This window comes from Myotis daubentonii, chromosome 8, assembly GCF_963259705.1.
Source record: "Myotis daubentonii chromosome 8, mMyoDau2.1, whole genome shotgun sequence".
In the NCBI taxonomy this organism is placed as follows: Eukaryota; Metazoa; Chordata; class Mammalia; order Chiroptera; family Vespertilionidae; genus Myotis; species Myotis daubentonii.
The window spans coordinates 69,482,872-69,504,241 of record NC_081847.1 but is presented as its reverse complement, the minus strand read 5'-3'; the positions used below and the strand labels follow the sequence as shown (position 1 = coordinate 69,504,241).

The window sequence follows — 21,370 nt, the reverse complement described above, 5'->3', positions numbered from 1 at the left end:
AGTATTCACTTAACTGTTTTAACTTGTCTTTAGGAGTGAGATGCCGAATATATTTTTTGTTTAAGAGTGGTTGTTTTTTTTTTGACTTGTGCAATTATAAAATGTTTGTAAGTGAATGAAATTAAGAATTGCTCCTGTGCCATTAAAAAATCAAATATTTTGCCCTAGCCGGCTTGGCTCAGTGGATAGAGCATCGGCCTGCGGACTGAAGGGTCCCAGGTTTGATTCCAGCCAAGGACACATGCCTGGGTTGTGGGCTCGTTCCCCAGTGGGGAGGTGCGCAAGAGGCAGCCAATCAGTGATTCTCTCTCATCATTGATGTTTCTATCTCACTCTTTCCTTCTCTCTTCCTCTCTGAAATTAATAAAGAAATATATATATATTTTTAAAATCAAATATTTTAAAATACTGAAAGATCCATCAAATACTGTCTGATTTAAATTGCTACATGAGGGGCCCCATCTCCAGTGGACAATGGGGACATGATCAGAAGTCTGAAAGGGACACAAGGAAGCAGCTGGAGACCCATGTCATCATGGTCTGACTTCTCAGGTGAGTGGCCTGGTCGGGAACTGTGGCCTCTCAGATGTGGGAACCCAACCAGACTGAGCCTCCCAGTGAGAATGAGAGAGCAGATGGGCCCTAGGGTTCATTTAGTGCAACCCCTTCTTTGTTTAGATGGGGAAACTGAGGCCCAGAGAGGGGACAGGGCTTGCATCCAGTGGACATAGAGTTTTCATCTAATGGACATGGCGTTCCAGAGAGTAGCATCAGGTATTTTCCAATAAACTCTGCATAGGCAGGAGGTAAAAACTGATTCCCAGGTTGCATGGTAGTGAGTGGCTGGGCCATCACAGAACCCGTGATTTCAAAGCTGGACTCAAAGCTCCCAAGGGGTGCTGGGAAGGAGTACAGTCCCTGGGATAAAACAATCAGATGTGAAATCATATTCCTCCTCTGCTATCCCTCCATCAGCTCCCCTCCATTCAAAATCAACGCTACATCAGTGGCCTATGAGGTCCCACATGCCCTGTCCCACTACTACCACCCTCACCATACAAGCAGTCTCTCTAACATTATCTACCACCCACTCTCCCAACTCCAACCCCACAGGAAGCGTACAGGCTTCTTGTCTGCCTTGGACTCCCAGGAACTTTGCCCCTGCTAGTCCCTCTGCTGAGAACACTCTACAGATCCTCCACGATCCCGCATCTCCCTCAGGTGTCTGCTCAAGCATGACCTTCTTAGAGAGGCCTTCCCCCATTGCCCATTTTAAAGCTGCCCTTTCCAGCTCCAGGCCCCCGCCCTGGCCTCTTTACTGCTTTATTCTCCTGCATAACACTCACAACCATGGGACATATTATGGATTTTACTTGTGAATGAAACAGACCTGGTCAATGCCCAGCAATGCTGAGAGCAAATCACTTTACTTCCTACTGTTCCATCACCATTAAATCAAGATAACAATGCCATTAATAACAAGCGCTATCATCGTGCATGTAGGGCCTAGCAGCTGGCTTTGTCGACATTATTCCATTTAATCTCAAAACAACCCTTTAAGCTGGGTTCCAATATCATATCCAGTTGTTAGGTGAACTTAATTGAGGCTCAAAAAGGTTAAATGACACAGCAGGTAGGTGGCAGAGCCCAGGTTCAAAGTCAGATCTGTGTGGCTCCAAACCCCAAGATCTAAACCGTATTGTTATACACAAAGTACACCAGAGACTGGACATGTTATTGATGTGAAGGTGCTTCTGGACTCACAGAAGTCACGATTATTACTGTCTCATAGGACGTTTTTGTCCTTGGCGCCTCTCGACCTGGTCTGCACCTGCTCTCCTTCTTGACTATCATGTGGCTTGTGCTCTTCTGCTCTTCTGGGCCTGGCTGGAGACCCTCCCCTTACTAAAACTCCAGGGACTGAATGTACTCCTCTGCCTGACCACATCTGCATTTTTAAGGATTCTGAGGAGATCTATGCATAAGCAAAAGGTGGAAACTTAGGCAAGTATGTCATTTGGAGAAATTTTCAGAGATGGGAGGGAGGTTGCTTGCAGCACTGAGCTCTCGTTCATCATCTCCTTGGACCAAGAATTGGCGCCTCAATGATTTTTACCAGGAACTCACTCTTCTCTTCTGGCAAGAAATTGCATCTCCATGGGCACAGGGTTCATGCCTTTTGTCCCCACAGCAACTAGGAGAAGAAAGCATGATGTGCTTAGTGTCATGTGAGTGGGACAGGAGTGTGCCCATCCTTTTGTAGGCAGTCAAGAGTACTTCTTCAGGGTTCACTCTTGGCCAAGAATCCCACACTATTCATTCAATCAAATAAATAAATAAAATAAGCCGCTCAACATTCCATCTTCCTGTCCCACCCGTGCCTATTTGGAGACCCCAGACTTGAGGGCAGGGTGTTAGCTAGCGGTAAGACTGCTTGACAGCCCAGAACTCAAGCCTAGGCTTACCTGAGCAGCCATTGCCAAAGGGATGTTTGGGAAAGACTGGTTATGAGTGGTAATGGGTCAGCAATGGAATGGGTGGCCCCAATCTCCCAGTTATTCATTCAAAAAGTATTTATTGAGCACCTACTATGTGCTATTGACTATGAGCTTGGGGTACACCGTGAAAAGTATACAACAAGGTCCCTGTTCCCATGAAGTTTATGTTCTAGAAAGGGAGACAGACAGTGAACTCAGAACGAACATTTCAGGTAGTGATGAAAGTGAGGGAGGACATAAAGCTGGGCCAGGTGATGGAAAGTAATTACAGAGTAGGGAGAGGGAGCAGGTGGCCTACTGTAATCAGTCAACAGAGAGACACCACACGCTGATGGCTTTGGATGTGAGGCGTTAAGGATAAAAAGGAGCCAGCCACAGGAAGGGTCTTGAGAAAAAAGTTTCGAGCAACAGAAACAGCATGTGCAAAGGCCCGTGGGTAAGAAGCTTAGAAGAACTGAGGAACCACGAGAAGGCCAGTGTGCTGGGAAAGCAGAGAGTAGGGAAGCCCTAGGGGAGATAGGGAGTGGGACTGCACTAGGCTAGTGGCCATAAAAATGCCGAGAGTGAATAAGGTGTAAGTGTGTTTCCATTCTTCTGAGACAAGAGCTTGTTGCAACCTGGAGCCCAGGACCAGAACTGTCAGTGAACCCTAGCCGATCACTCCATCAGTGACGTCACTGAGTGACAAGACATGAAAATCTATGTCCTTGTGGAACTTACCTTCTGGTTAGGGAGACAGACCATAAACAAATAAGTATAATATTCAGTATGTCAGATGGAAATTAGTGTCATGGAGAAAAATAAAGCAGGGAAGGGGCCCGGTATTCTGGGATCAGACAATCTTTGTCAAGAGAAGTATGACTGAGAAGGTAACAGCAAACAGACACCTGAAGAAGGTGAGGGGGTGAGCCATGCAAACCTCTGGGGAAATTAAGAGCAGGTGCAAAGGCCCTGAGGTGAGAGGGTGATGATGTATCCAGAAGCAGAAGGGAGACCAATGGGGCTGGAGGGGCCTGAGGGAGTAGGAGAGGAATAGGAGGTGAGGTGAGATAAGTGGCAAGGGGTGGGGGTAGCAGAAAGTGGGCTGGATCATACAGGAGACTTGGGGATCACAGTAAAAACTTTGGTTTCTCCTCTGAGTCACATGGGAGCAGAGGCGGAAGAGTGTTGGATCAGGGTCAAGACAGGATTGACTTTATTTTAAAAGTATCCCTTGCTTGATAGTGTTTTATAGACAAGAAAAATGGAAGAGATTAAAAGTTCTTGCTGCTGAAATCATCACCAAGGGCAAAAGAAACCATCCCTAGGTATTGAGCATGTGACTGGGTTCTGGGTTCAAATCATACCTTCATCATTTACTATGTGACCTTAGATCAGTGGCTCTCAACTGGGGCCACTGGCATGTCAGGACACATTTTTCGTTGTCACAACTGGGGTGCAGGGGGTGCTACTGGCATCTAGTGGGTAGAGGCCAGGAATGCTGCAAAATATCCTACAATGCACAAGTCAGCCCCCCCCCCCCAAAAAAAAGAATTATCCCACCAATAATGTCAATAATGCTGAGGTTAAGAAACCCTGGTTTAGAGATCTCTCTGAATCACTCGGCACCTCAATTCTTTAATTCACAAAATGGAAGTAGTAGTTTTCCTAGGGTTGTCAAGAGGGTTAAGGAGTTGACCCATTTGCTACAGACTGAATGTTTATATCCTCCCCAAAATGCATATGTTAAAATGTAATCCCTAATGGGATAGTATTAAGAGGTGGAGCTTTGAAAGGTAATTAGGTCATAGGGGTGGCGCCCTCATGAATGGGATTAGTGCCCTTATAAAAGAGACCCACAGAGCCCTCCTGCCCCTGCAACCATGTCAGGACACAGCAAGAAGACAGCCCTCTATGAAGAGGAAGTCGAATCTCACTAGACACCAAATCCGCTGGCTCCTTGATCTTGGACTTCCAGCCTCTAGAACTGTGAGGAGTAAATGCCCAATCGGGGATATTTTTTATAGCAACTAATGGGCTGAGGTACAATTTAAAGCAGGGACTGGCAAATTTCTTCTGTAAAAGGCCAAGTAGTAAATATTTTAGGTTTTGGAAGCCACATGGTCTCTGTTGTTAAGTACTCAATCCTGCCATGATATCATGGAAGCAGCCACAGACAACACGTAAAACGTTATGTGGGGCTAAACCTTTATTTGGGGGCACTGAAACTTGAATTTCATATAATTTTCACATGTCACAAAATATCTGACTTTCGATTTCTTTCAACCATTTAAAAATATATCAACTATCATTGACTCACAAAAAAACAGGTAGTGGGCTAGAGTTGCTGGGCTGAAGTGTGCCAGACTGTGATTTAAAGAATGTCACAGGGAGAAACTAAGATGGCGGCATAGGTAAACACCGGGAAATTGCTGCCTCCCACAACAACTTCAAAAGTACAACGAAAAGACAAAACGGACATCATCCAGAACTACAGGAAGGCTGGCTGAGTGGAAATTCTACAACTAGAAGAAAAGAGAAAAGCACTCTGAGAGCCAGAGGAGCTGCGGAAGTAAAGTGCAGGGGTACGGAGGCTCGCGCGCGCGGAAAGGGGCTGGTACCTGAGGACGCGGCTGTCTTTTTGAATCGGGAGGGAGTCACAAGCTCCCGACTGCTCTGAACGCCGGTTCCGGGAAGTCTCTGAGGACCCAGGACTCATATGGGGAGAAACTGGACTGTCTGGCAGCAGGCAGAACTCTGAACTTGAGGGCAGCTTTCCTTCAGAGGTGCTTGCAGCAATTACCGGGACACTGAGACGCGTGGCCCCTTAGGGCAGGGCTGAGGATCTGCCATAGCTGCTTGCTCCGCCCTTTGATTCCCTGAGACCCCGCCCCACCCAGGCTGCGGCAGAGGCTTTTGCATATGAATGCCCTGGCCCTTTGCAACCTGAAAATTACCTAACAAATTGCAGCTGGGCCAGACAGACCCAGAACTTCCAAGAAAAGGCCCAAGGCCCCACAGCAGCTTGCATTGCTTCACAGTTGGGCCTCATCTGGGCACCTCCAAACTCCAAAAAAGGAAGGGGAATCTGCAGTTCTCTTCGTAGCTCCTGCTGGGTAACCTCAGGCAGAGGCTAAATTAGCACCTCCTTAGATCCAAGAGCCAGTGTACCCAGTTGTCAGAGGGGGACCATCCGGATTACAACTCCTCAGATCCATAAGGGACACACTCAGCGGGCAGACTCAGTGAGCACCAAAGCCCCACTGAAGCAAGTCTTGCCCCAGAAGGGTGTCTTCAGCACAGAAGTTCTCCCACTGAAGACACAGCTGATTCTCACTGCCAATTGGCCTGGAGGTCAATTCCTCCCAGTGGTCATACAACAATCAAGGCATAACTACAACAAGACTGTGCACAAAGCCCACAAGGGGGTGCACCAAGAGTGTCCACCTCAGGTAACTGGGGAGGCTGAGCCACTGGGCCCTACAGGACACCTAGCACACAAAACCACTCTACCAACACAGGGAAGCATAAAAAATGTGGAGACAAAGAAACAGGTCACAAATGACAGAAATGGAGGAAAGCAAACGACTGGATATAGAGTTCAAAACCACGTTTATAAGGTTTTTCAAGAATTTTATGGAAACTGCCGATAAATTTAGTGAGACCCTGGAGGATATGAAAAAAGACCAACTAGAAATTAAGCATACACTGACTGAAATAAAGAATAATATACAGAGATCCAACCGCAGACAAGAGGATCCCAAGAATCAAGCCAAAGATTTGAAATACAAAGAAACAAAAAATACCCAACCGAAAAAGAAAAAAGAAAAAAGATTACAAAAATATGAAGATAGTGTAAGGAGCCTCTGGGACAACTTCAAGCGTACCAACATCAGAATTATAGGGGTACCAGAAGAAGAGAGAGGGCAAGATATTGAAAACCTATTTGAAGAAATAATGACAGAAAACTTCCCCCACCTGGTGAAAGAAATAGACTTACAAGTCCAGGAAGCACAGAGAACCCCAAACAAAAGGAACCCAAAGAGGACCACACCAAGACACATCATCATTAAAATGCCAAGAGCAAAAGACAAAGAGAGAATCTTAAAAGCAGCAAGAGAAAGACAGTCAGTTACCTACAAGGGAGTACCCATACGACTGTCAGCTGATTTCTCAACAGAAACCATGCAGGCCAGAAGAGAGTGGCAAGAAATATTCAAAGTGATGAATAGCAAGAACCTACAACCAAGATTACTTTATCCAGCAAAGCTATCATTCAGAATAGAAGGTCAGATAAAGAGCTTCACGGATAAGAAAAAGCTAAAGGAGTTCATCACCACCAAACCAGCATTATATGAAATGCTGAAAGGTATTCTTTAAGAAGAGGAAGAAGAAAAAGGAACTCTTACCATTTGCCACAGCATGGATGGAACTGGAGAGCGGATAAATACCACATGATCTCACTCATTTGTGGAATATAATGAACAACATAAACTGATGAACAAGGACTGATCCAGAGATGGAGAGGCATTGATTGGACTGTTGGGGCTTGGAGGGAAGATAGGGGAGGGCGGGGGTAAGGGGGAAAGATCAACCAAAGGACTTATATGCAAGCATATAGGCCTAACCAATGGACACGGACAACGGGGGGGTGAGGGCATGAGCGGGGGGGGGGGGGTAGGGGGCAATGTGGGGATAAGGACACATATGTAATATCTTAATCAATAAAAAATATATTTAAAAAAATAAAAATAAAGAATGTCACAGGAATCTGAGCACTAGCCAGGAGTTAGTTCACGTGGGTTGCTCTTGAGAAAGAATATCGAAGTGGCCCCTGACTTCTACCTGCGTTATGTTGTTCTCTTGTTGGACCTAAAGAATCTTACACATCACTGGCCTCCAAGTCGCTGATAAAACGGTGAGCCGAAGCAAGGATGCTGAAGTTGCCTAAGCACAAAGCCGCTTGACTCCCACAAAATGCCAAGCACCCCCACTCTTGCCAAATGAATGGCTGCCACTTCCTTACCCAACCATTAAGCTGCCCCTGACTTCTGACAGCAACTAATCTTGAGCAAAGCCTGCTCCCTTAGATGCCCCTCCAAACGACCTGGCCAAAGCCCAAGTCTTATGAGAGGTCCTTTCACACACCCTCTTACTGAGACGATCAAGCCTGTCCCATGTGCACTCCCCCTCATGGCAGCAGCAGAAATACACTCAGCCTGTTCGACTGCAGATATATTTCTGGGATCTTCGCCCGCGTGGACTGGGGAGAAGGGTCTAGAGACCCCTGCTTCTGCTCTCTCCCTGGGGAAGTAACTTCCTTCCTCTCGCCACCCTGGGCTGCTCCTGTCCTGTTTGCACCAGGACTTAAAGCCCCCGGAGCCTGGCCTGCTAACAGCCTCCACTCCACTGCCTCCACCCTGTCCTCACCTCCCCTCCCCGACACAGCAACTGGGTGAAAGGGAGCATCTCTCTTTGCACTGGAATGAGCTTTGTTTCAGGTCTTGGGGTTGATCATTAACCAGCCCCAGCTGTCTGATCCCACTGCCCACAAAAGCAGGCGTCTACCCCAACCTCCCAGGGTCTCCTACCTCCTGACACCCTGCAGCGTAAAGAAGAGGGAAGACGGAAGTTCGCTGTGTTCTATTTTTACTGTGTCTGAGGCTGGCACTGCTGACCACCAGCTAGGGTCCGAAGGCTAAATGCAGATCAGTTCACCCTGGGCCAAGGGGACGAGGGCCTCCTAGGGGCTCCCGTGATGGGAATACATGTCCACATGCAGTGCACAGGGCCAGAGGTCAGGGCACTGAAGCAGGAAATGAAGCTGTTAATAGGACACAGATGCTGGGAGGCAAAGTCGCTCCCCAGGGGATGGACGGACAGGGAGAACTCTGACCCAGTGACCCTGAACCCCACCCATCGCTAGCTCTCTCTGTACCCTTCCCTCCACACCCCTGGAGGTTCTGGTTTAGTGATTCTGGGGCCGCAGTATTTTTGAAAAGTTCTGCAGGTGAGTATTCTGGGGAGCCCGGGTTGAGAATGACTCCCCTGAAGTTACAGATGGGGGAACTGAAGCCTCCTGAGGCTGCCCACACCCTCAGAGGGATCATGTGTTCACCAGTTGACCTCAGTCCCCCCAGCCTGTCACTCATCCACGGACCCTGGTTGCTGCCAGCATCTGAGCTAGGAGCCCCGATTTTAGACTGTATGTGCTATACACAAGGCTGGCTAGAGGTTGGGGCTTATGTAAGGTCTTATTCAAATAACACCAGTACCTGAGTTTGTATCAGGGAGGGCAGGGAGAGCTGGGCAGGGGTTATTACCGTCCTCTTTACACCCAGGGAAACTGAGGCCTAGAGAAGTGGATCAGGGTTGGGATCAAGTTGACCCAAAGGGTTAGTGGCAGAGTCAGGCTCATTCCAGGACTATTGATTCGCCCCACCCCTTCTCCCTTGAATCTCACTCCATCTCCCATGGTGCCCACCTGGCCCTTGGTAGGTCTGACTTGGAACTGTTAACCCTCGTCTAGCCTAGACGTTGGGAACACAGACGCCCCGCAGGGAAGAGTTCTTGCATCAAATTCAGTAAAGAGAACCCCAGGGACAGTCAAAGGGCCCAGATGAGGCAGGTTTGCATCCATGCATTCAATTAGCACTCACAACGACCTAGACGGCAAGTATAAATATCCCCATTTTATCTATGAGGAAACCGAGGCTTGGAACAGTTAAGTAACTGGTCTATTCATTTCTTTCTTTCTTTTCTTAAATATATTTTTATTGATTTCAGAGAGAAAGGGAGAGGGAGAGAGAGAGAGAAACACCAATGGTGAGAGAACCGTTGACTGGCCATTTCCTGCACGTCCCACACTGGGGATTGAGCCCACAACCCCGGCATGTACCTTGACGGGAATCGAACCTTGACCTCCTGGTTCATAGGTTGACACTCAACCACTGAGCCACGCTGCCTGGGCTGGTCTATTCATTTCTTAATTCCACTCATTTATTGAACACCTACTACGTGCCAAACAATGTTGTAGGGAAACAAGACCACAGCAAGGAAAGAGATTGACAAACTCCCCTTCTGCTTGGCGTTTACAAGGAGACAGATAATAAACAAATGAATCCCTCTCAACCAGGAGGCACAGGAAACTTCAACTGTGCCTGACGGTATGAGGTTTATTACCAGCTCCTCCAATGCCTAGAAATCTAATGGTTTTTATACAACTTCCACATAGTAACGAACCCCTTCCTGTGTTCCCGGTTCTCATTTCTCATGTAAACTTCACAAGAATAGATTTGAAATGGGAGGTATTGCCCTCATCTTAGAGTTGAGAAAAAAGCCCCCCGCTCCTGGCCTCATGAATGAAGAGCAAAGGAGGCGGGCGATGCTTAACCCAGCCTCAAATATGGGTTTTTGAAGGGTGGCCTCTTGGACACTCCTAAAGGAAAGACATGGTGGCAAACTGGGCTTCTTTGGGCAGAGAAATGCAGGAGAAAGGATGGTAGAGTTTAGACCAGCCGTGGGCAAACTACGGCCCGCGGGCCGGATCCGGCCCATTTGAAATGAATAAAACTAAAAAAAAAAAAAAAAAAAAAAAAGACCGTACCCTTTTATGTAATGATGTTTACTTTGAATTTATAGTAGTTCACACAAACACTCCATCCATGCTTTTGTTCCGGCCCTCCGGTCCAGTTTAAGAACCCATTGTGGCCCTCGAGTCAAAAAGTTTGCCCACCCCTGGCTTAGACTCAACAGCCAGGTGGGCCCCTTACTGGCTGAGGAAACTGGGCAGATACTTCACCACTCTGAGCGCCAGTTTCCTGCTCTGTGACATGGGCATGATGAGAGGGCCACCCGCAGGTGGGGGCTCTCATGAGAATGTGCAGGTAGAAGGACGCTTCTGAGTCCCCTGGGCAGCACTAGGAGCAGAGCTGGTGAAGGAACACACGAGAAGAGCAGGCTATCCTCCAAGTCTGAGGACGCCTGGGGTCTCGTCCAGTGAGCACCACCCTGCCCTCGGCTCTGTCCTGCTCTGACGTGGTGCTCAGAAGCACAGGTTGCACATCCCGACAGAGCTCAGCACTTTGGACAAATCACTTTGCCTCTGAGCCTCAGTCTTCTCATCTGTGAAATGGGGATCATCTATCTCACAGTGCTGTTGGGAAGATTCAGTGAGCTGATGGGTATGAGGATTTCAGCACAGTGTCTGGCATGTGGTGGGTCTTCAGAAAGTGAAAGTGCACACTGTCATTGTGGTTGCTGCTTGGCTGTCTCTCATGGACTTACAGCCCCTGGAGCCTCCTCGCCCCTGTCCTGACCCGTGAGCACAGCCTCCACGCCCTCCACCCCCATCCTCACCTCACCTCACCTCACCTCACCGAGCGAAGGCACTGGGTGAAAGGGAGCATCTCTTTTTGCACTGGAATGAGCTTTGCTTTAGATCTTAGGGTTAATCGTTAATCACTCTCTGACCCCACTGCCCAGGCGTCTGCCCCAACCTCCCAGGGTCTCCTACCTCCTGACACCCTGCAGCATAAATTGGAGGGAAGACAGAATTTCACTTTGTGCCCAACATTGTGTGTGACTTGGGCAAGTCCCTTCCGTTTCCCAGGTCTCAGATGTTCATCTTTGTAATAAGGGACTTGGCTTTCAAACCGTTTTTTGGCCACTAGACTCTTTGAAAAGCTCTTGTGTTGGAGGCAGAATGACAGGGTCAGGACACCGGCTCTGAAATCAGCCAATCTGGGTTCAAAGCACCAGAGCAGCTGTTTGAAAGTGGGGTGACCTGCTTTCTTTTATTTTATGTATCCTGTTTTGTTTATTCCTTCCTCCATTTCCATTCTTCTGAATGGGGCCCATGCTAGCTCCTCCTCATTCAGCTGTCAGGCCCTAAGAAGAGTCCTTGCATAAAGTAAGTGCTCAGTAAACACCTGTGACTGCTTCTTGGCAGCTCGGTGCATAAAGCAGATGCAGCAGGGGCAGCTGGAGTTGAAATGGGAGGAGCGGGCCTTCGCTGTTAGCTGCCACCCAGGGCACTTACCAGGCAGCTCTCTTGGAACCCAAGACTCAGGGGACACAGTTTGAAAACCAACTACAAAATAGGGATCCGCCACCTAGGAATCCAGCCCACTGCCGGCCAGCGTAGAATGACGCTAACGTTTTTACATGGCTGGGAAACGTCAATAGAAGAAGACTATTTCATGACGTTTATGGGTTCGGCACCATAAACAAAGCTTTCTTGGGACACAGGCGCGCACACAGTCGTTTATGTATTGTCTCTGGCTGCCTCCTCTGGGCAAGGGCAGAGTTGATTGGCTGCGATGGAGTGGCCAGCAAAGCCTACAGGGACTATCTGATCATTCACAGAAAAGACTTGCCAACCCCTGGTCCAGAGCGTGTCTTCCCTTCCGCGTGGAAGCCCTTGACCCGCCTAGGCCCTGGCTCTGTCCTTTGCCAATAAGGTGCTTGGTTTTTTACCTCTGAACCTCCTCCATAAATACTTACAGTCATTTCTGGGTTTCAGGGCTGCTGCGGAAATAAAGTAAGCAAGGCCCCTTATTACAGGATGGGGAAGTAACCATGCCACAGTAAATGAGACTGAATGGAGATGGTCAGTGGGTGAATGTGTATATTTTCAGCATGAATATGTATATATTTACTTGAACGAATATTCGAAAAAACATAACTAGCACACAAAACCCATGGTGTCATGGGTAATGTTTGTTGTGCTAGGTGGGGTAAAGGAGCCAGAGTTTCTGGGGTGCACCTACCATCCATTTTTCAATATGTGGCTTCCATCTTCGGGTGCCAGGCAGCATCTCTCACCCCCTCCATCATATTCCCATTCCCATTGGCTAAACTTAGTCACATCTAATTGCAAGGGAGGTTGGGAAATTCAGCTTTTTCCCTGCCCAGCCATGTGCCCCAGTAGGGGTTCTATTACTAAAAGAACAAAGGGCCTGGCCATGGTGTCTCAGCGGTTGAGTGTCGACCTATGAACCAGGAGGTCAGGGTTCAATTTTCTGTCAGAGCACGTGCCCAGGTTGCGGGCTTGATCCCCAGTGTGGGGTGTGCAGGAGGCAGCCGATCAATGATTCTCTCTCGTTATTGATGTTTCTCTCTCTCTCTCTCTCTCTCTCTCTCTCTCTCTCTCTCCCCCTCCCCTTTTTCTCTGAAATCAATAAAAATATATATTTTTTTTAAAAAAATAAAAGAACAAAGGAAGAATCAATACTGGGTATAAATTTTCAATCTCTGCCCACATGTACTAATATAAAATTTCTGTTTAAAGATATTTATGTAAATAAAAAGGAAGATGTTTTAAAACAGACAGGATGTGGTATTTGAGTTAAAAAAAATATCTTATTCTTTAAGCCACCTGCAGACAGGTATTCTTTTACCTGCAGCCAAATGAATCCTCCATGATTGCAGCTGGTTTCATGGGTAAGAGAGTGGACTCTGGGGCCAGACTGCCTGGGTGCAAAGTGGGGCTCAGCCATGTGCCTGCTGTGTGACTTGGGGAAGTCACTTCCCCTCTCTGAGCCCTCGTTTAATCATCTGAAAACATGGCAGCTACTTGCATCTTGTTTTATTTAGAACACAGAGGTTTCAGAGGCTTGAGTGACCCCTCAGTTGTGGCACATTCTCATTTGTTGCAAAGGCCCCTCTTTTGTTGTATTTATTCATTTAGTCCCTTTTATCTCCATTCCTCACTCCCGTCTTTCCCAGAACAGCCACCCTGATGTGTTTACTGTGTTGCTCTTCATTTGTTTACGGTCTTGCAAAATGTTTGGTCACTTGTGTGTGATTTTAATTTACATTATGGTATTTACACAATGGAGATGTATCCTGTATCTCCTTCTGGCTATTTTTTCAATCACAACTATGTTTTATGAGCTCCATTTATATAACAATATTTGCTCCTAAAAGCAGTGTAGTGCTCTGTGGTGTGCACCCGCCCCACTTTCCCTTCCCTTCCACTAGTGATCGCACCCATGTGGCTACCAACTCGCCACACCACTGAGAATGCTGCTGGGAACATGGTCACATGCGTCCTCTCACGGTCCTTGGTCAGAATCCCTTTAACATTTACATTCAGGAGCAAAACTGCTGAGTGCCAGGGTATGTGCACATTTAATCTGATTAAATATTTGCAGGACGCCCTTAAGAAAGACCGACCCAGTTTCCCCTTTCTCTAGCAGTGCTCAGAGTTCCAATGGCCCTCATTCCTGCCAATACTTGGCATTATCCAGCTCTCTCATTTTTTGCCAGTCTCATCGAAGTCAATCTCATTGTTGTTTCAATTTGCATTTTTCTGGGCATTAATGACTTTAAGCATCTCTTCAAATGCTTTAAAAAAAGGTTTAGCCCGGCCAGCGTGGCTCAGTTGTTGAGTGTCGACCTACAAATCAGGAGGTCACGTTTCAATTCCTGGTGAGGGCACATGACCGGGTTGTGGGCTCGATCCCTAGTGTGGGGTATGCCGGAGGCCGCCGATCAGCGATTCTCTCTCATCATTGATATTCCTATCTCTCTCTCCCTCTCCTTCCTCTTTGAAATCAGTAAGAATATATATTTTTAAAGGGTTTAATGATAGTACCTATTTCATAAAACTGTTTTGAGAGGTGGAGATGGTGTATGGAAAGTGTTTAACTCTGCTTAATATATAGTAAATTCTCAATAAGTGCTATTTTTTAAGTACCATGGTTTGACTTCGTTGCTTTTCAGTTGTTATTACTATTATTACTATTATTAAAATACTGGGCGCATAACAGGTGCTCAATAAGTGCCTTCCCTTTGCCTGCCCTGACACCCTGTGGATATCGCCACTCACTCCTCCGCCTGCGGGTTGGCCCCGCCCTTTTCCACAGCCTCACCTGTGTTCTCTTCCTCCTCACCAAAGAGGTTCTTCAGGATGGCGCTGGCGATGGGCAGCATCATGGCGGTGGAGGCAGTATTGCTCAGCCACATGGACAGGAAGGCGGTGCTCACCATCATTCCAAAGATGAGCCTGGGAATGGAGGGAGTTAGAGGCAGCGCTGGAACGGGGGTCCAGGAGGTCCTCTGGTCTGAGTTGGCCACGCCGGAAGCACACAGCCCCCTCATTTTACAGATGGCCCCCCTTGTATAATAAAGTTGCCTTGGTTTAGCACCAAGACCCTCTACCATCTCACCCCAAACAGCCTTCCCAGCCCCCTCTTCCCCTTCCCTCCCAGTCTTACCAGCGCGCCCCCCCCCCCCAGGCTCTGACAATAGGAATTCATGTTTCATGACCTGTTTTCTTACATTCCACTTTTAATCCACCTTAAATTACTTAGATGTATATATAGTATGACAGTAGCTCTAAGTTGATCTTTTTTCGAAGAATAAGCTGATTATTTCAACACCCACCATTTACTGAATAACCGTTCCCTTCCTCACTGACTCAGATTTCTTCTAGATTATTGATTCTGTGTTGTTATGTTTCTCTTAATCCTCACCCGAGGATATTTTTTCCACTGATTTCTAGAGAGAGTGGGAGGGAGGGAGGAGGGGGAAGAGAGAGAGAGAGAGAGAGAGAGACATTGACATGAGAGAGACATAGTGATTGGGTGCCTCCCGGGGCTAGGGAACCCGAAACTGAGGTACATGCCCTTGACCGGGAATCGAACCCGAGACCTTTAGGTCTGAGGGCCGACACTCTAATCACTGAGCAAACCAGCCAGGGCTATTCTGTTTTAAAATCTATGTCTGAACTAGTGTCACATTGTCGGAACTTTAAAATATGTTTGCCAGAGCCCCACCCATTCTTCAAGGTCAAATGTAAGCTCCTCCATGACATGACCCTACCTCTCTAGTGGGCTCCCACAGCACGTGTGTTTCTTGGGTATTCCACGACAGATGGACTCTCTCCCCAGGACTGCAGTTCCTCCAGGAGGGAACACAGCTCCAGAGCCTAGCCGAGTGCTAGGCCCAAAGCAGATGCTAAAAACTTACATGTTACCCAGAACCTTCTTCACTCTCACCCTTCCACCACCCCCATCACAAAAAGAGCTCTCACATCCTGTCCATCTCCACTGCCACCACCTAGTCCACGCTGTTACCATCTTTGGTCCGGGCCCCCAGCACAGTCTCCTAACTGGGCTGCGTCCACCTTCGCACTGATCATCAGCTCTCCACGTGGCAGCTAGGAGGGATTTTTTAAAAAAGTGCAAATTTCATCATGTCCCTCCCCAGCTTGCATAATTTTAAAATAGAGTTTCATAATCAGGGTGGGGCCATGGATTATCATTCAAGATGGAAAGGAGGGAGAAAAATCCATCTTTATTTTGCTAACTTCTAATAGAAAATTTTTCCATCTGTGATAAACAGAGGCCACAAAGCATTAGAAGTGCCTGGGACTTGGTTACCAATGAAGACCACGGGTACTTTCATATGGCATTACTGTATAACAGGTGTGACATCTGGGAATATCATTGACACTCAAAACTGCCTCAAAACGACAGCGGTTGCCTCACCCCTGCCCGGTGTGGCTCAGTTGTTGGCTCATTCAGTATATCAAAAGGTGGCGGGTTCGGTTCCCGATCAGGGCACATGCCCAGGTTGTGGGTTCCATCCCTCGTTGGGGCACATGCAGGAGGCAAACTGTGAGTGTGAGGACACAAAAAGGCCTCTTTTTCTGTGAGGTAGCCTTCCACAATTTAGAAAAGCACCCCGCGACTGTTAGCTCCTCTGATTCACACAGCCCCTCTATTCAAACTGCAAGACAAGGTAAGTTACTTTCAAGGCTATGTTCTCGCATACCCCTCCTCCCTGCTATTTCTACAACTCAGGGGTAATTTGCATCAAGAAGTCTCTAGTTAGTAGACAGTTCCCTTCCCCCTTCCTCTTCAAACGAGCCTCTTTTGATCTCGTCATAACTTTTACTCTAAGCATGTTTTACAGGTTTGGGAAAAATACTGATAAGACACTTCCCTGGGACATCTGCCCAGAATGTCTCCTGAAGAACAAACAAATTACAACCCCCCTGATATCTGCTCAACTCCGGCCCAGGATTCCCCTCCCTTCCTTGTTGCTTAGCAGCAGCCAGGGCTTAAAAGGGACGCCACTTTTGTTTTCTGTATTGATTAGCAATGCACTGGCCCTTTACCTTTCAGGGAAAGTAAAATAAACTTTCTCTTTGTATCTATCTCTTCTCTCAGTTGTGAATTCTTTCACAGCCCAAGTCACCAGCCAAAAACCTAACACAACTCATCTATGTTTCTCTCTCTCCCTCTCTCTCTCTCTCTCTCTCTCTCTCTCTCTCTCTCTCTCTTTCTCTCTCTCTCTCTCTCACCCTCCCTCCTTCTCTAAAACTCAATTTAAAAAAAAGAAAAGAAAAACAAAAGTACAATTGTTAGGACAGTAGTTATATCCTATCATTTTTACTGGAAAGAGGTACATACATATGATATTATATCATGGATTTATGTGTTTTAAAAAAGTATTTGGATGACTGCCTTTTGCTGTAATTGTTGTGCTTATTGTTGTTTTAAAGCTCATGTGTTGTGGTTTATGATTTAAAAACATTATTCCCAAAGGAATACTTAAGATTCACCAAATTGGAGGGGGGAAAAAAGAGCAAAGAACAACAATGGCCCTATTTGAAAGGCCACTCAATCCTCTTAGAATAAAAATTCAAATCCTAGCCAGGGGCTGAGGGCCTGCCTGCAGGAACAGACCTGCCTCCTGCTTCTCTGAGGCCATTTCTCCCCATTCCCCACCCTCCCTTCTCCTTGGCTGGTAAACACCAAACTGGGATGCTTCACGGGCAGCGTTTGCTGTGCAGGTCTCGGCCATTATATCGCCATTTTACAGGCAGAGAAAGGTTCAGCCCTTCCCCAGAGCAGGAAAGGTGGGATTCATCCTGCTAAACGGCCCCTTCTAAAACCACTGACCACAGATCCCGGGGATGGAGCCTGGGAACCAGCATTTCAACCGATTTCCCAGTGGTTCTTATACACTTTTGAAAATTCTCACTGTGTCTGCCACACAGAGGGGCTCATTAAATATAGGAGGAATGAAGAATTAAGTGGAAGGCGGGACATGCGTTTGTTAGCCTGGATGAGTAACAAGGAAGAGCAAATCTGGGCTCCAAGAGATGTGGTCCCTCTAACGCCCCACCTTTGGGCTGGACCCGTTACCTGGCCTTACCAGACCGGCCGGACCCCCACAAATGTGAGGATCTTGAGGGCGATTCTCCGGTGCAGGTTCCACTCCTCGATGGCGCTGGCCATGATCAGACCACTGAGGAAGAGGAAGTTGGTGTCCACGAAGTACTGGGGGCAGACGTCTTTGGACTTCAGGATACCCAAGAAGGGGAAGAGGATGATGGGCAGCAGTGCTGTAACTGACAGGGGCAGCGCCTCCGTGCACCAGTACACGGCCATGAGCAGGATGACAAACAGACAGCGGCCTTCCTGCAAGGGCGGGGAAGGGGGGGGATGCAGGCTCAGCACAGCTCAGGGGCAGGGGAGCAGGTCCTGCAGCAGGCCCATCGGGCACATTCCATGGGGAGGCAGAGGAGAGGGTACGTGCCCAAGCAGATGGTGTCACCTGTCTGAGCCTCATTCTGCTCAACTCTAGAACAGGGAAGCCATATCTGTCCAGTTTAGAGGACTGTTTGAGAGGTCTATGAAATACCCCATTGTCTTAAAAGTAGACCCTGAGACGAGCATGAGACCGAAAACACTTGACTTAATAGGGGATCTCAGAAAGATCCAGCAGGGTGTGGCGAAGTGAAACAGAGAAGGAAGCCAATGCAGAGTGTTAATGAGGTTACCACTCTGGGCAGCCGGGGTCAAGCCTGATGGGGACCCTGGGGGATGGTGTAGATCATGCCTCCTGGTTGTCCCCCTGAGGGGCAAAGAAGTTGGGCTATTCACCTGCCCATTCCCTGGTCATCACTGACTGAGGGCTGATTTTGGGAGCATTGCTGCCCCACCCTTCCAGCCTGCCCCATGTGCAGCTGGAGGGCCTCGTGCTGAGCAGCTCAGGGGCAGTAAGAAGCTATGAGCATGCGTAGAATGGGGAGTGTCAATGAGGATGTGGAGGGAGCATCAGTAGCATCTCTACCTGGCAGGCAGCACGATGCCCGACACTTAGTACACACTCCATCCATAATAGTAATAACGGCAAGGACTTTATTGTGCCCTGTTCGTTGGGAATAAAATTGGTATAGCCACCATAGAAAACAGGATGGTAGCTCCTCAAAAAATGAAATAGAATTACCATATGACCCAGCATCTCCACCTCTGGGTATTATACCCCTAAGAACTGAAAGCAGGAGCTCAAAGAGTATTTGTATACCCATGGTCACAGCAGCATTGTTCACAAAAGCTAAAATGTAGAAGCAACCCAAGCATCCATTCACAGATGAACAAGAAAACTGTGAAATATAGACATGTATACAATGGAATATTATTCAGTCTTAAAAAGGAGGGAAATTCTGACACATTGTACAACATGGGTAAACCTTGAAGACATTATGCTAAGCGAAATAAGCCAGCCACAAAAAGAGGAATATTGTACGATTCCGCTTATATGCGGTACCTAGAGTTGTCAAACTCACAGAGACAGAAGGTAGATTAGGGGAGAAGGTAGAGTCACGAGCTATCAGATCCTGTTCCTGTGAATTTTAACTTCTGGAGTTCCGAGGCTGCAGGAGGTGTCTGACCTTGCAGGCTCTCTCTCTGGGTCATCTCCGAGTCAGCACTTTGCCACCTGACCACCCTGCTCTGTCCAGAGGTTCCACTTCAAGGAGGTGGCCCAAGGTAGGTGGCGTCCTGGCCCCAGGTGAAACATTTCTCAGCTTCCCAGACCATCCCTCCCTTGGCCCTCAGAAGTTGGCATGACCCAGCTGAAACTCCCAGGGGTGGATACGCCTAAAGGAGGCTGGACCCGAGAAGACGGAGCCCGAAGCAAGCAGCCTGGTCCTAATTTTAAAGGCCAGGTCTGAGAACTTGATGTCCAGTGATGGCTGAAGTACAAGGGAAAAGAGCGCCAAGGACGTGTCCACGGCTGAGCTGTCCCGATGCAGTAGCTTCAGGCCACGTGGAGCTATTCAAGTTTAAATCCATGCCACTTCAATGAAACTTAGATTCCAGTTTCTCAGCCACACCAGCCGCAATTCAAGAGCTCAGTAGCCACATAGACTTGTGTCTACCATTCTGGACAGAGAATGCCGACATTTCCATCATCGCAGAAAGTCCTGGGGACAGAGCTGCTCTAGAGAACCCGGGCCTCAGGGCCAGGAAGCCTGGGCACAGCGGTTTTGCTACTGAGTTTTTGTGGCAAGTCACTGACCCCTCTGAGCTTGAGTTTGTTCATCTGAAAATGGAGAATAAATAATCTGGGGTTGTCTACATCACAGAGAATCCCACTGAAATAATTTCTTTCTTTTTTTATTTTTAATCTCATGGAGAAATATCTGTTCAGTAGTTTCTCCAACTTCATAACGCAGCTCTTCAGTGTTTATTCTTTACTTTTATTTGATGTCCCCTTTCTTCTTATTTCTCACACTGTCTTTTTGGGGGTCCCATGCTAGTCACAGGATTGGGGCTATTCCTCTCAGACCCGTTCTTTGTTAAAGGCAAGTGTGGGGAGAGGGGCCGGGAGGAGGCTGACAGCAGGTGCCTACCCCTCACCGCTGCTGGTCATCGCAGAGTCCCTGGTCACCAGCGCTGCCCTGGAATGTGTCTCCACTCTGAGCGTAGGGCTTTCTGTGGAGACTCAGTGTGAAGACCCAAGAAGGTCACGGTCCTTTGAGGGGTCTCTTTGAGTTTTCCTGCCTCTTAGTCTGACTGAGAAAGAAAACTAGAGCCGTGTTACAATGACAAACTGATCACTGTCCGTCCTCTGTCTGCCACCCGCCTCCCAACATCCTGCATCTCACCAAGGGGCTCCGAGCCTCCTCCTCCAGGTCATCTGAACGCGGTACTGCACGGGACTCAGCGCCTCCCCTCCCCCGCGTCTTCTCCAGGCTCTGCCAGGATTAGGACGAGCTCGTGGCGCTGAACAATATTTCTGGAGCAGTCTGCGTCCTGCCTGGGGGCTGCAGCGCATGCACGGCTCTTGGTTTCCTTCTGCCATTTGGTCCAAATCCCATTGCCATTGTCACTTCTTCTTCACACACCAGGGGTGGGACTGTGGTCCTCCCTTCTCATCAAAGATGGCATTTTCTTCTCCCTTTGTTACCCTTGGTTGCTACTGTCAGACCGCTTTAGAAAAGTGGATGGAGTAGAAAAGTCTGGGTTCCACCAGCTTACACAGAAGTGCCTTCCCCCTGGCAGTTAGGGCCTCAGGAGGTACTACATGTCCTAACGTTTCTGTGTGAAACATGCACAGTAGAAACAGCAAGGCTTTTGGAATCAGATAAACCTTCCACACTCTGGCTGTGTGATCCTGGGCCAGTCACTTAGCTTCCTCACCCTCAGTTTCCTTACTTGCTGTAGGCACACGATGATAGTACCTGCCTCGGAGAGTGAATTATTTCATATAAGTTAACCACTGACCCAGCGATGGACACATGAGGATGCCAAATAAATATGAGCTATTATGTTGGATAAATTATTTTTTTAAAATATATTTTTTATTGATTTCAGATAGGAAGGGAGAGGGACTGAGATAGAAACGTAAGTCATGAGAGAGAGTCATTGATTGGCTGCCTCCCGCATGGGGATCAAGCCTGCAAACCGAGTATGTGCCCTGACTAGGAATCGAACCTTGACCTCCTGGTTCATAGGTTGACGCTCAACAACTGAGCCATGCCGGCCGGGCTGGATAAATTATTATATATTAATCATATATTAATGTACTTTATTATTAATAGTTCAAGTTCTTAAATACTCTTCATAAATCTTTAAAAAAAAAAAAAA

The 21,370-nt window shown here is 47.8% G+C and overlaps 1 protein-coding gene and 1 long non-coding RNA gene across 4 annotated transcripts in view; one reads left to right on the top strand and one right to left on the bottom strand.

The window, feature by feature from the left end:
* Nucleotides 1–21,370, top strand: part of LOC132239867 (uncharacterized) — a 566,058-nt gene that overhangs the window by 26,426 nt on the left and 518,262 nt on the right. The gene's annotated exons all lie outside the window — the stretch shown is intronic.
* SLC13A3 (solute carrier family 13 member 3) overlaps nucleotides 1–21,370 on the bottom strand; it is a 68,539-nt gene that overhangs the window by 27,516 nt on the left and 19,653 nt on the right. For all 3 annotated transcript variants that reach the window (XM_059706865.1, XM_059706864.1, XM_059706863.1), the window contains exons 2-4: nucleotides 17,649–17,914; nucleotides 14,354–14,487; nucleotides 2,128–2,194 (exon numbers count right to left, since the gene is read on the bottom strand). In XM_059706865.1, the coding sequence (XP_059562848.1) occupies nucleotides 2,128–2,194; nucleotides 14,354–14,487; nucleotides 17,649–17,914 (467 nt within the window). The remainder of the gene's footprint in view (nucleotides 1–2,127; nucleotides 2,195–14,353; nucleotides 14,488–17,648; nucleotides 17,915–21,370) is intronic.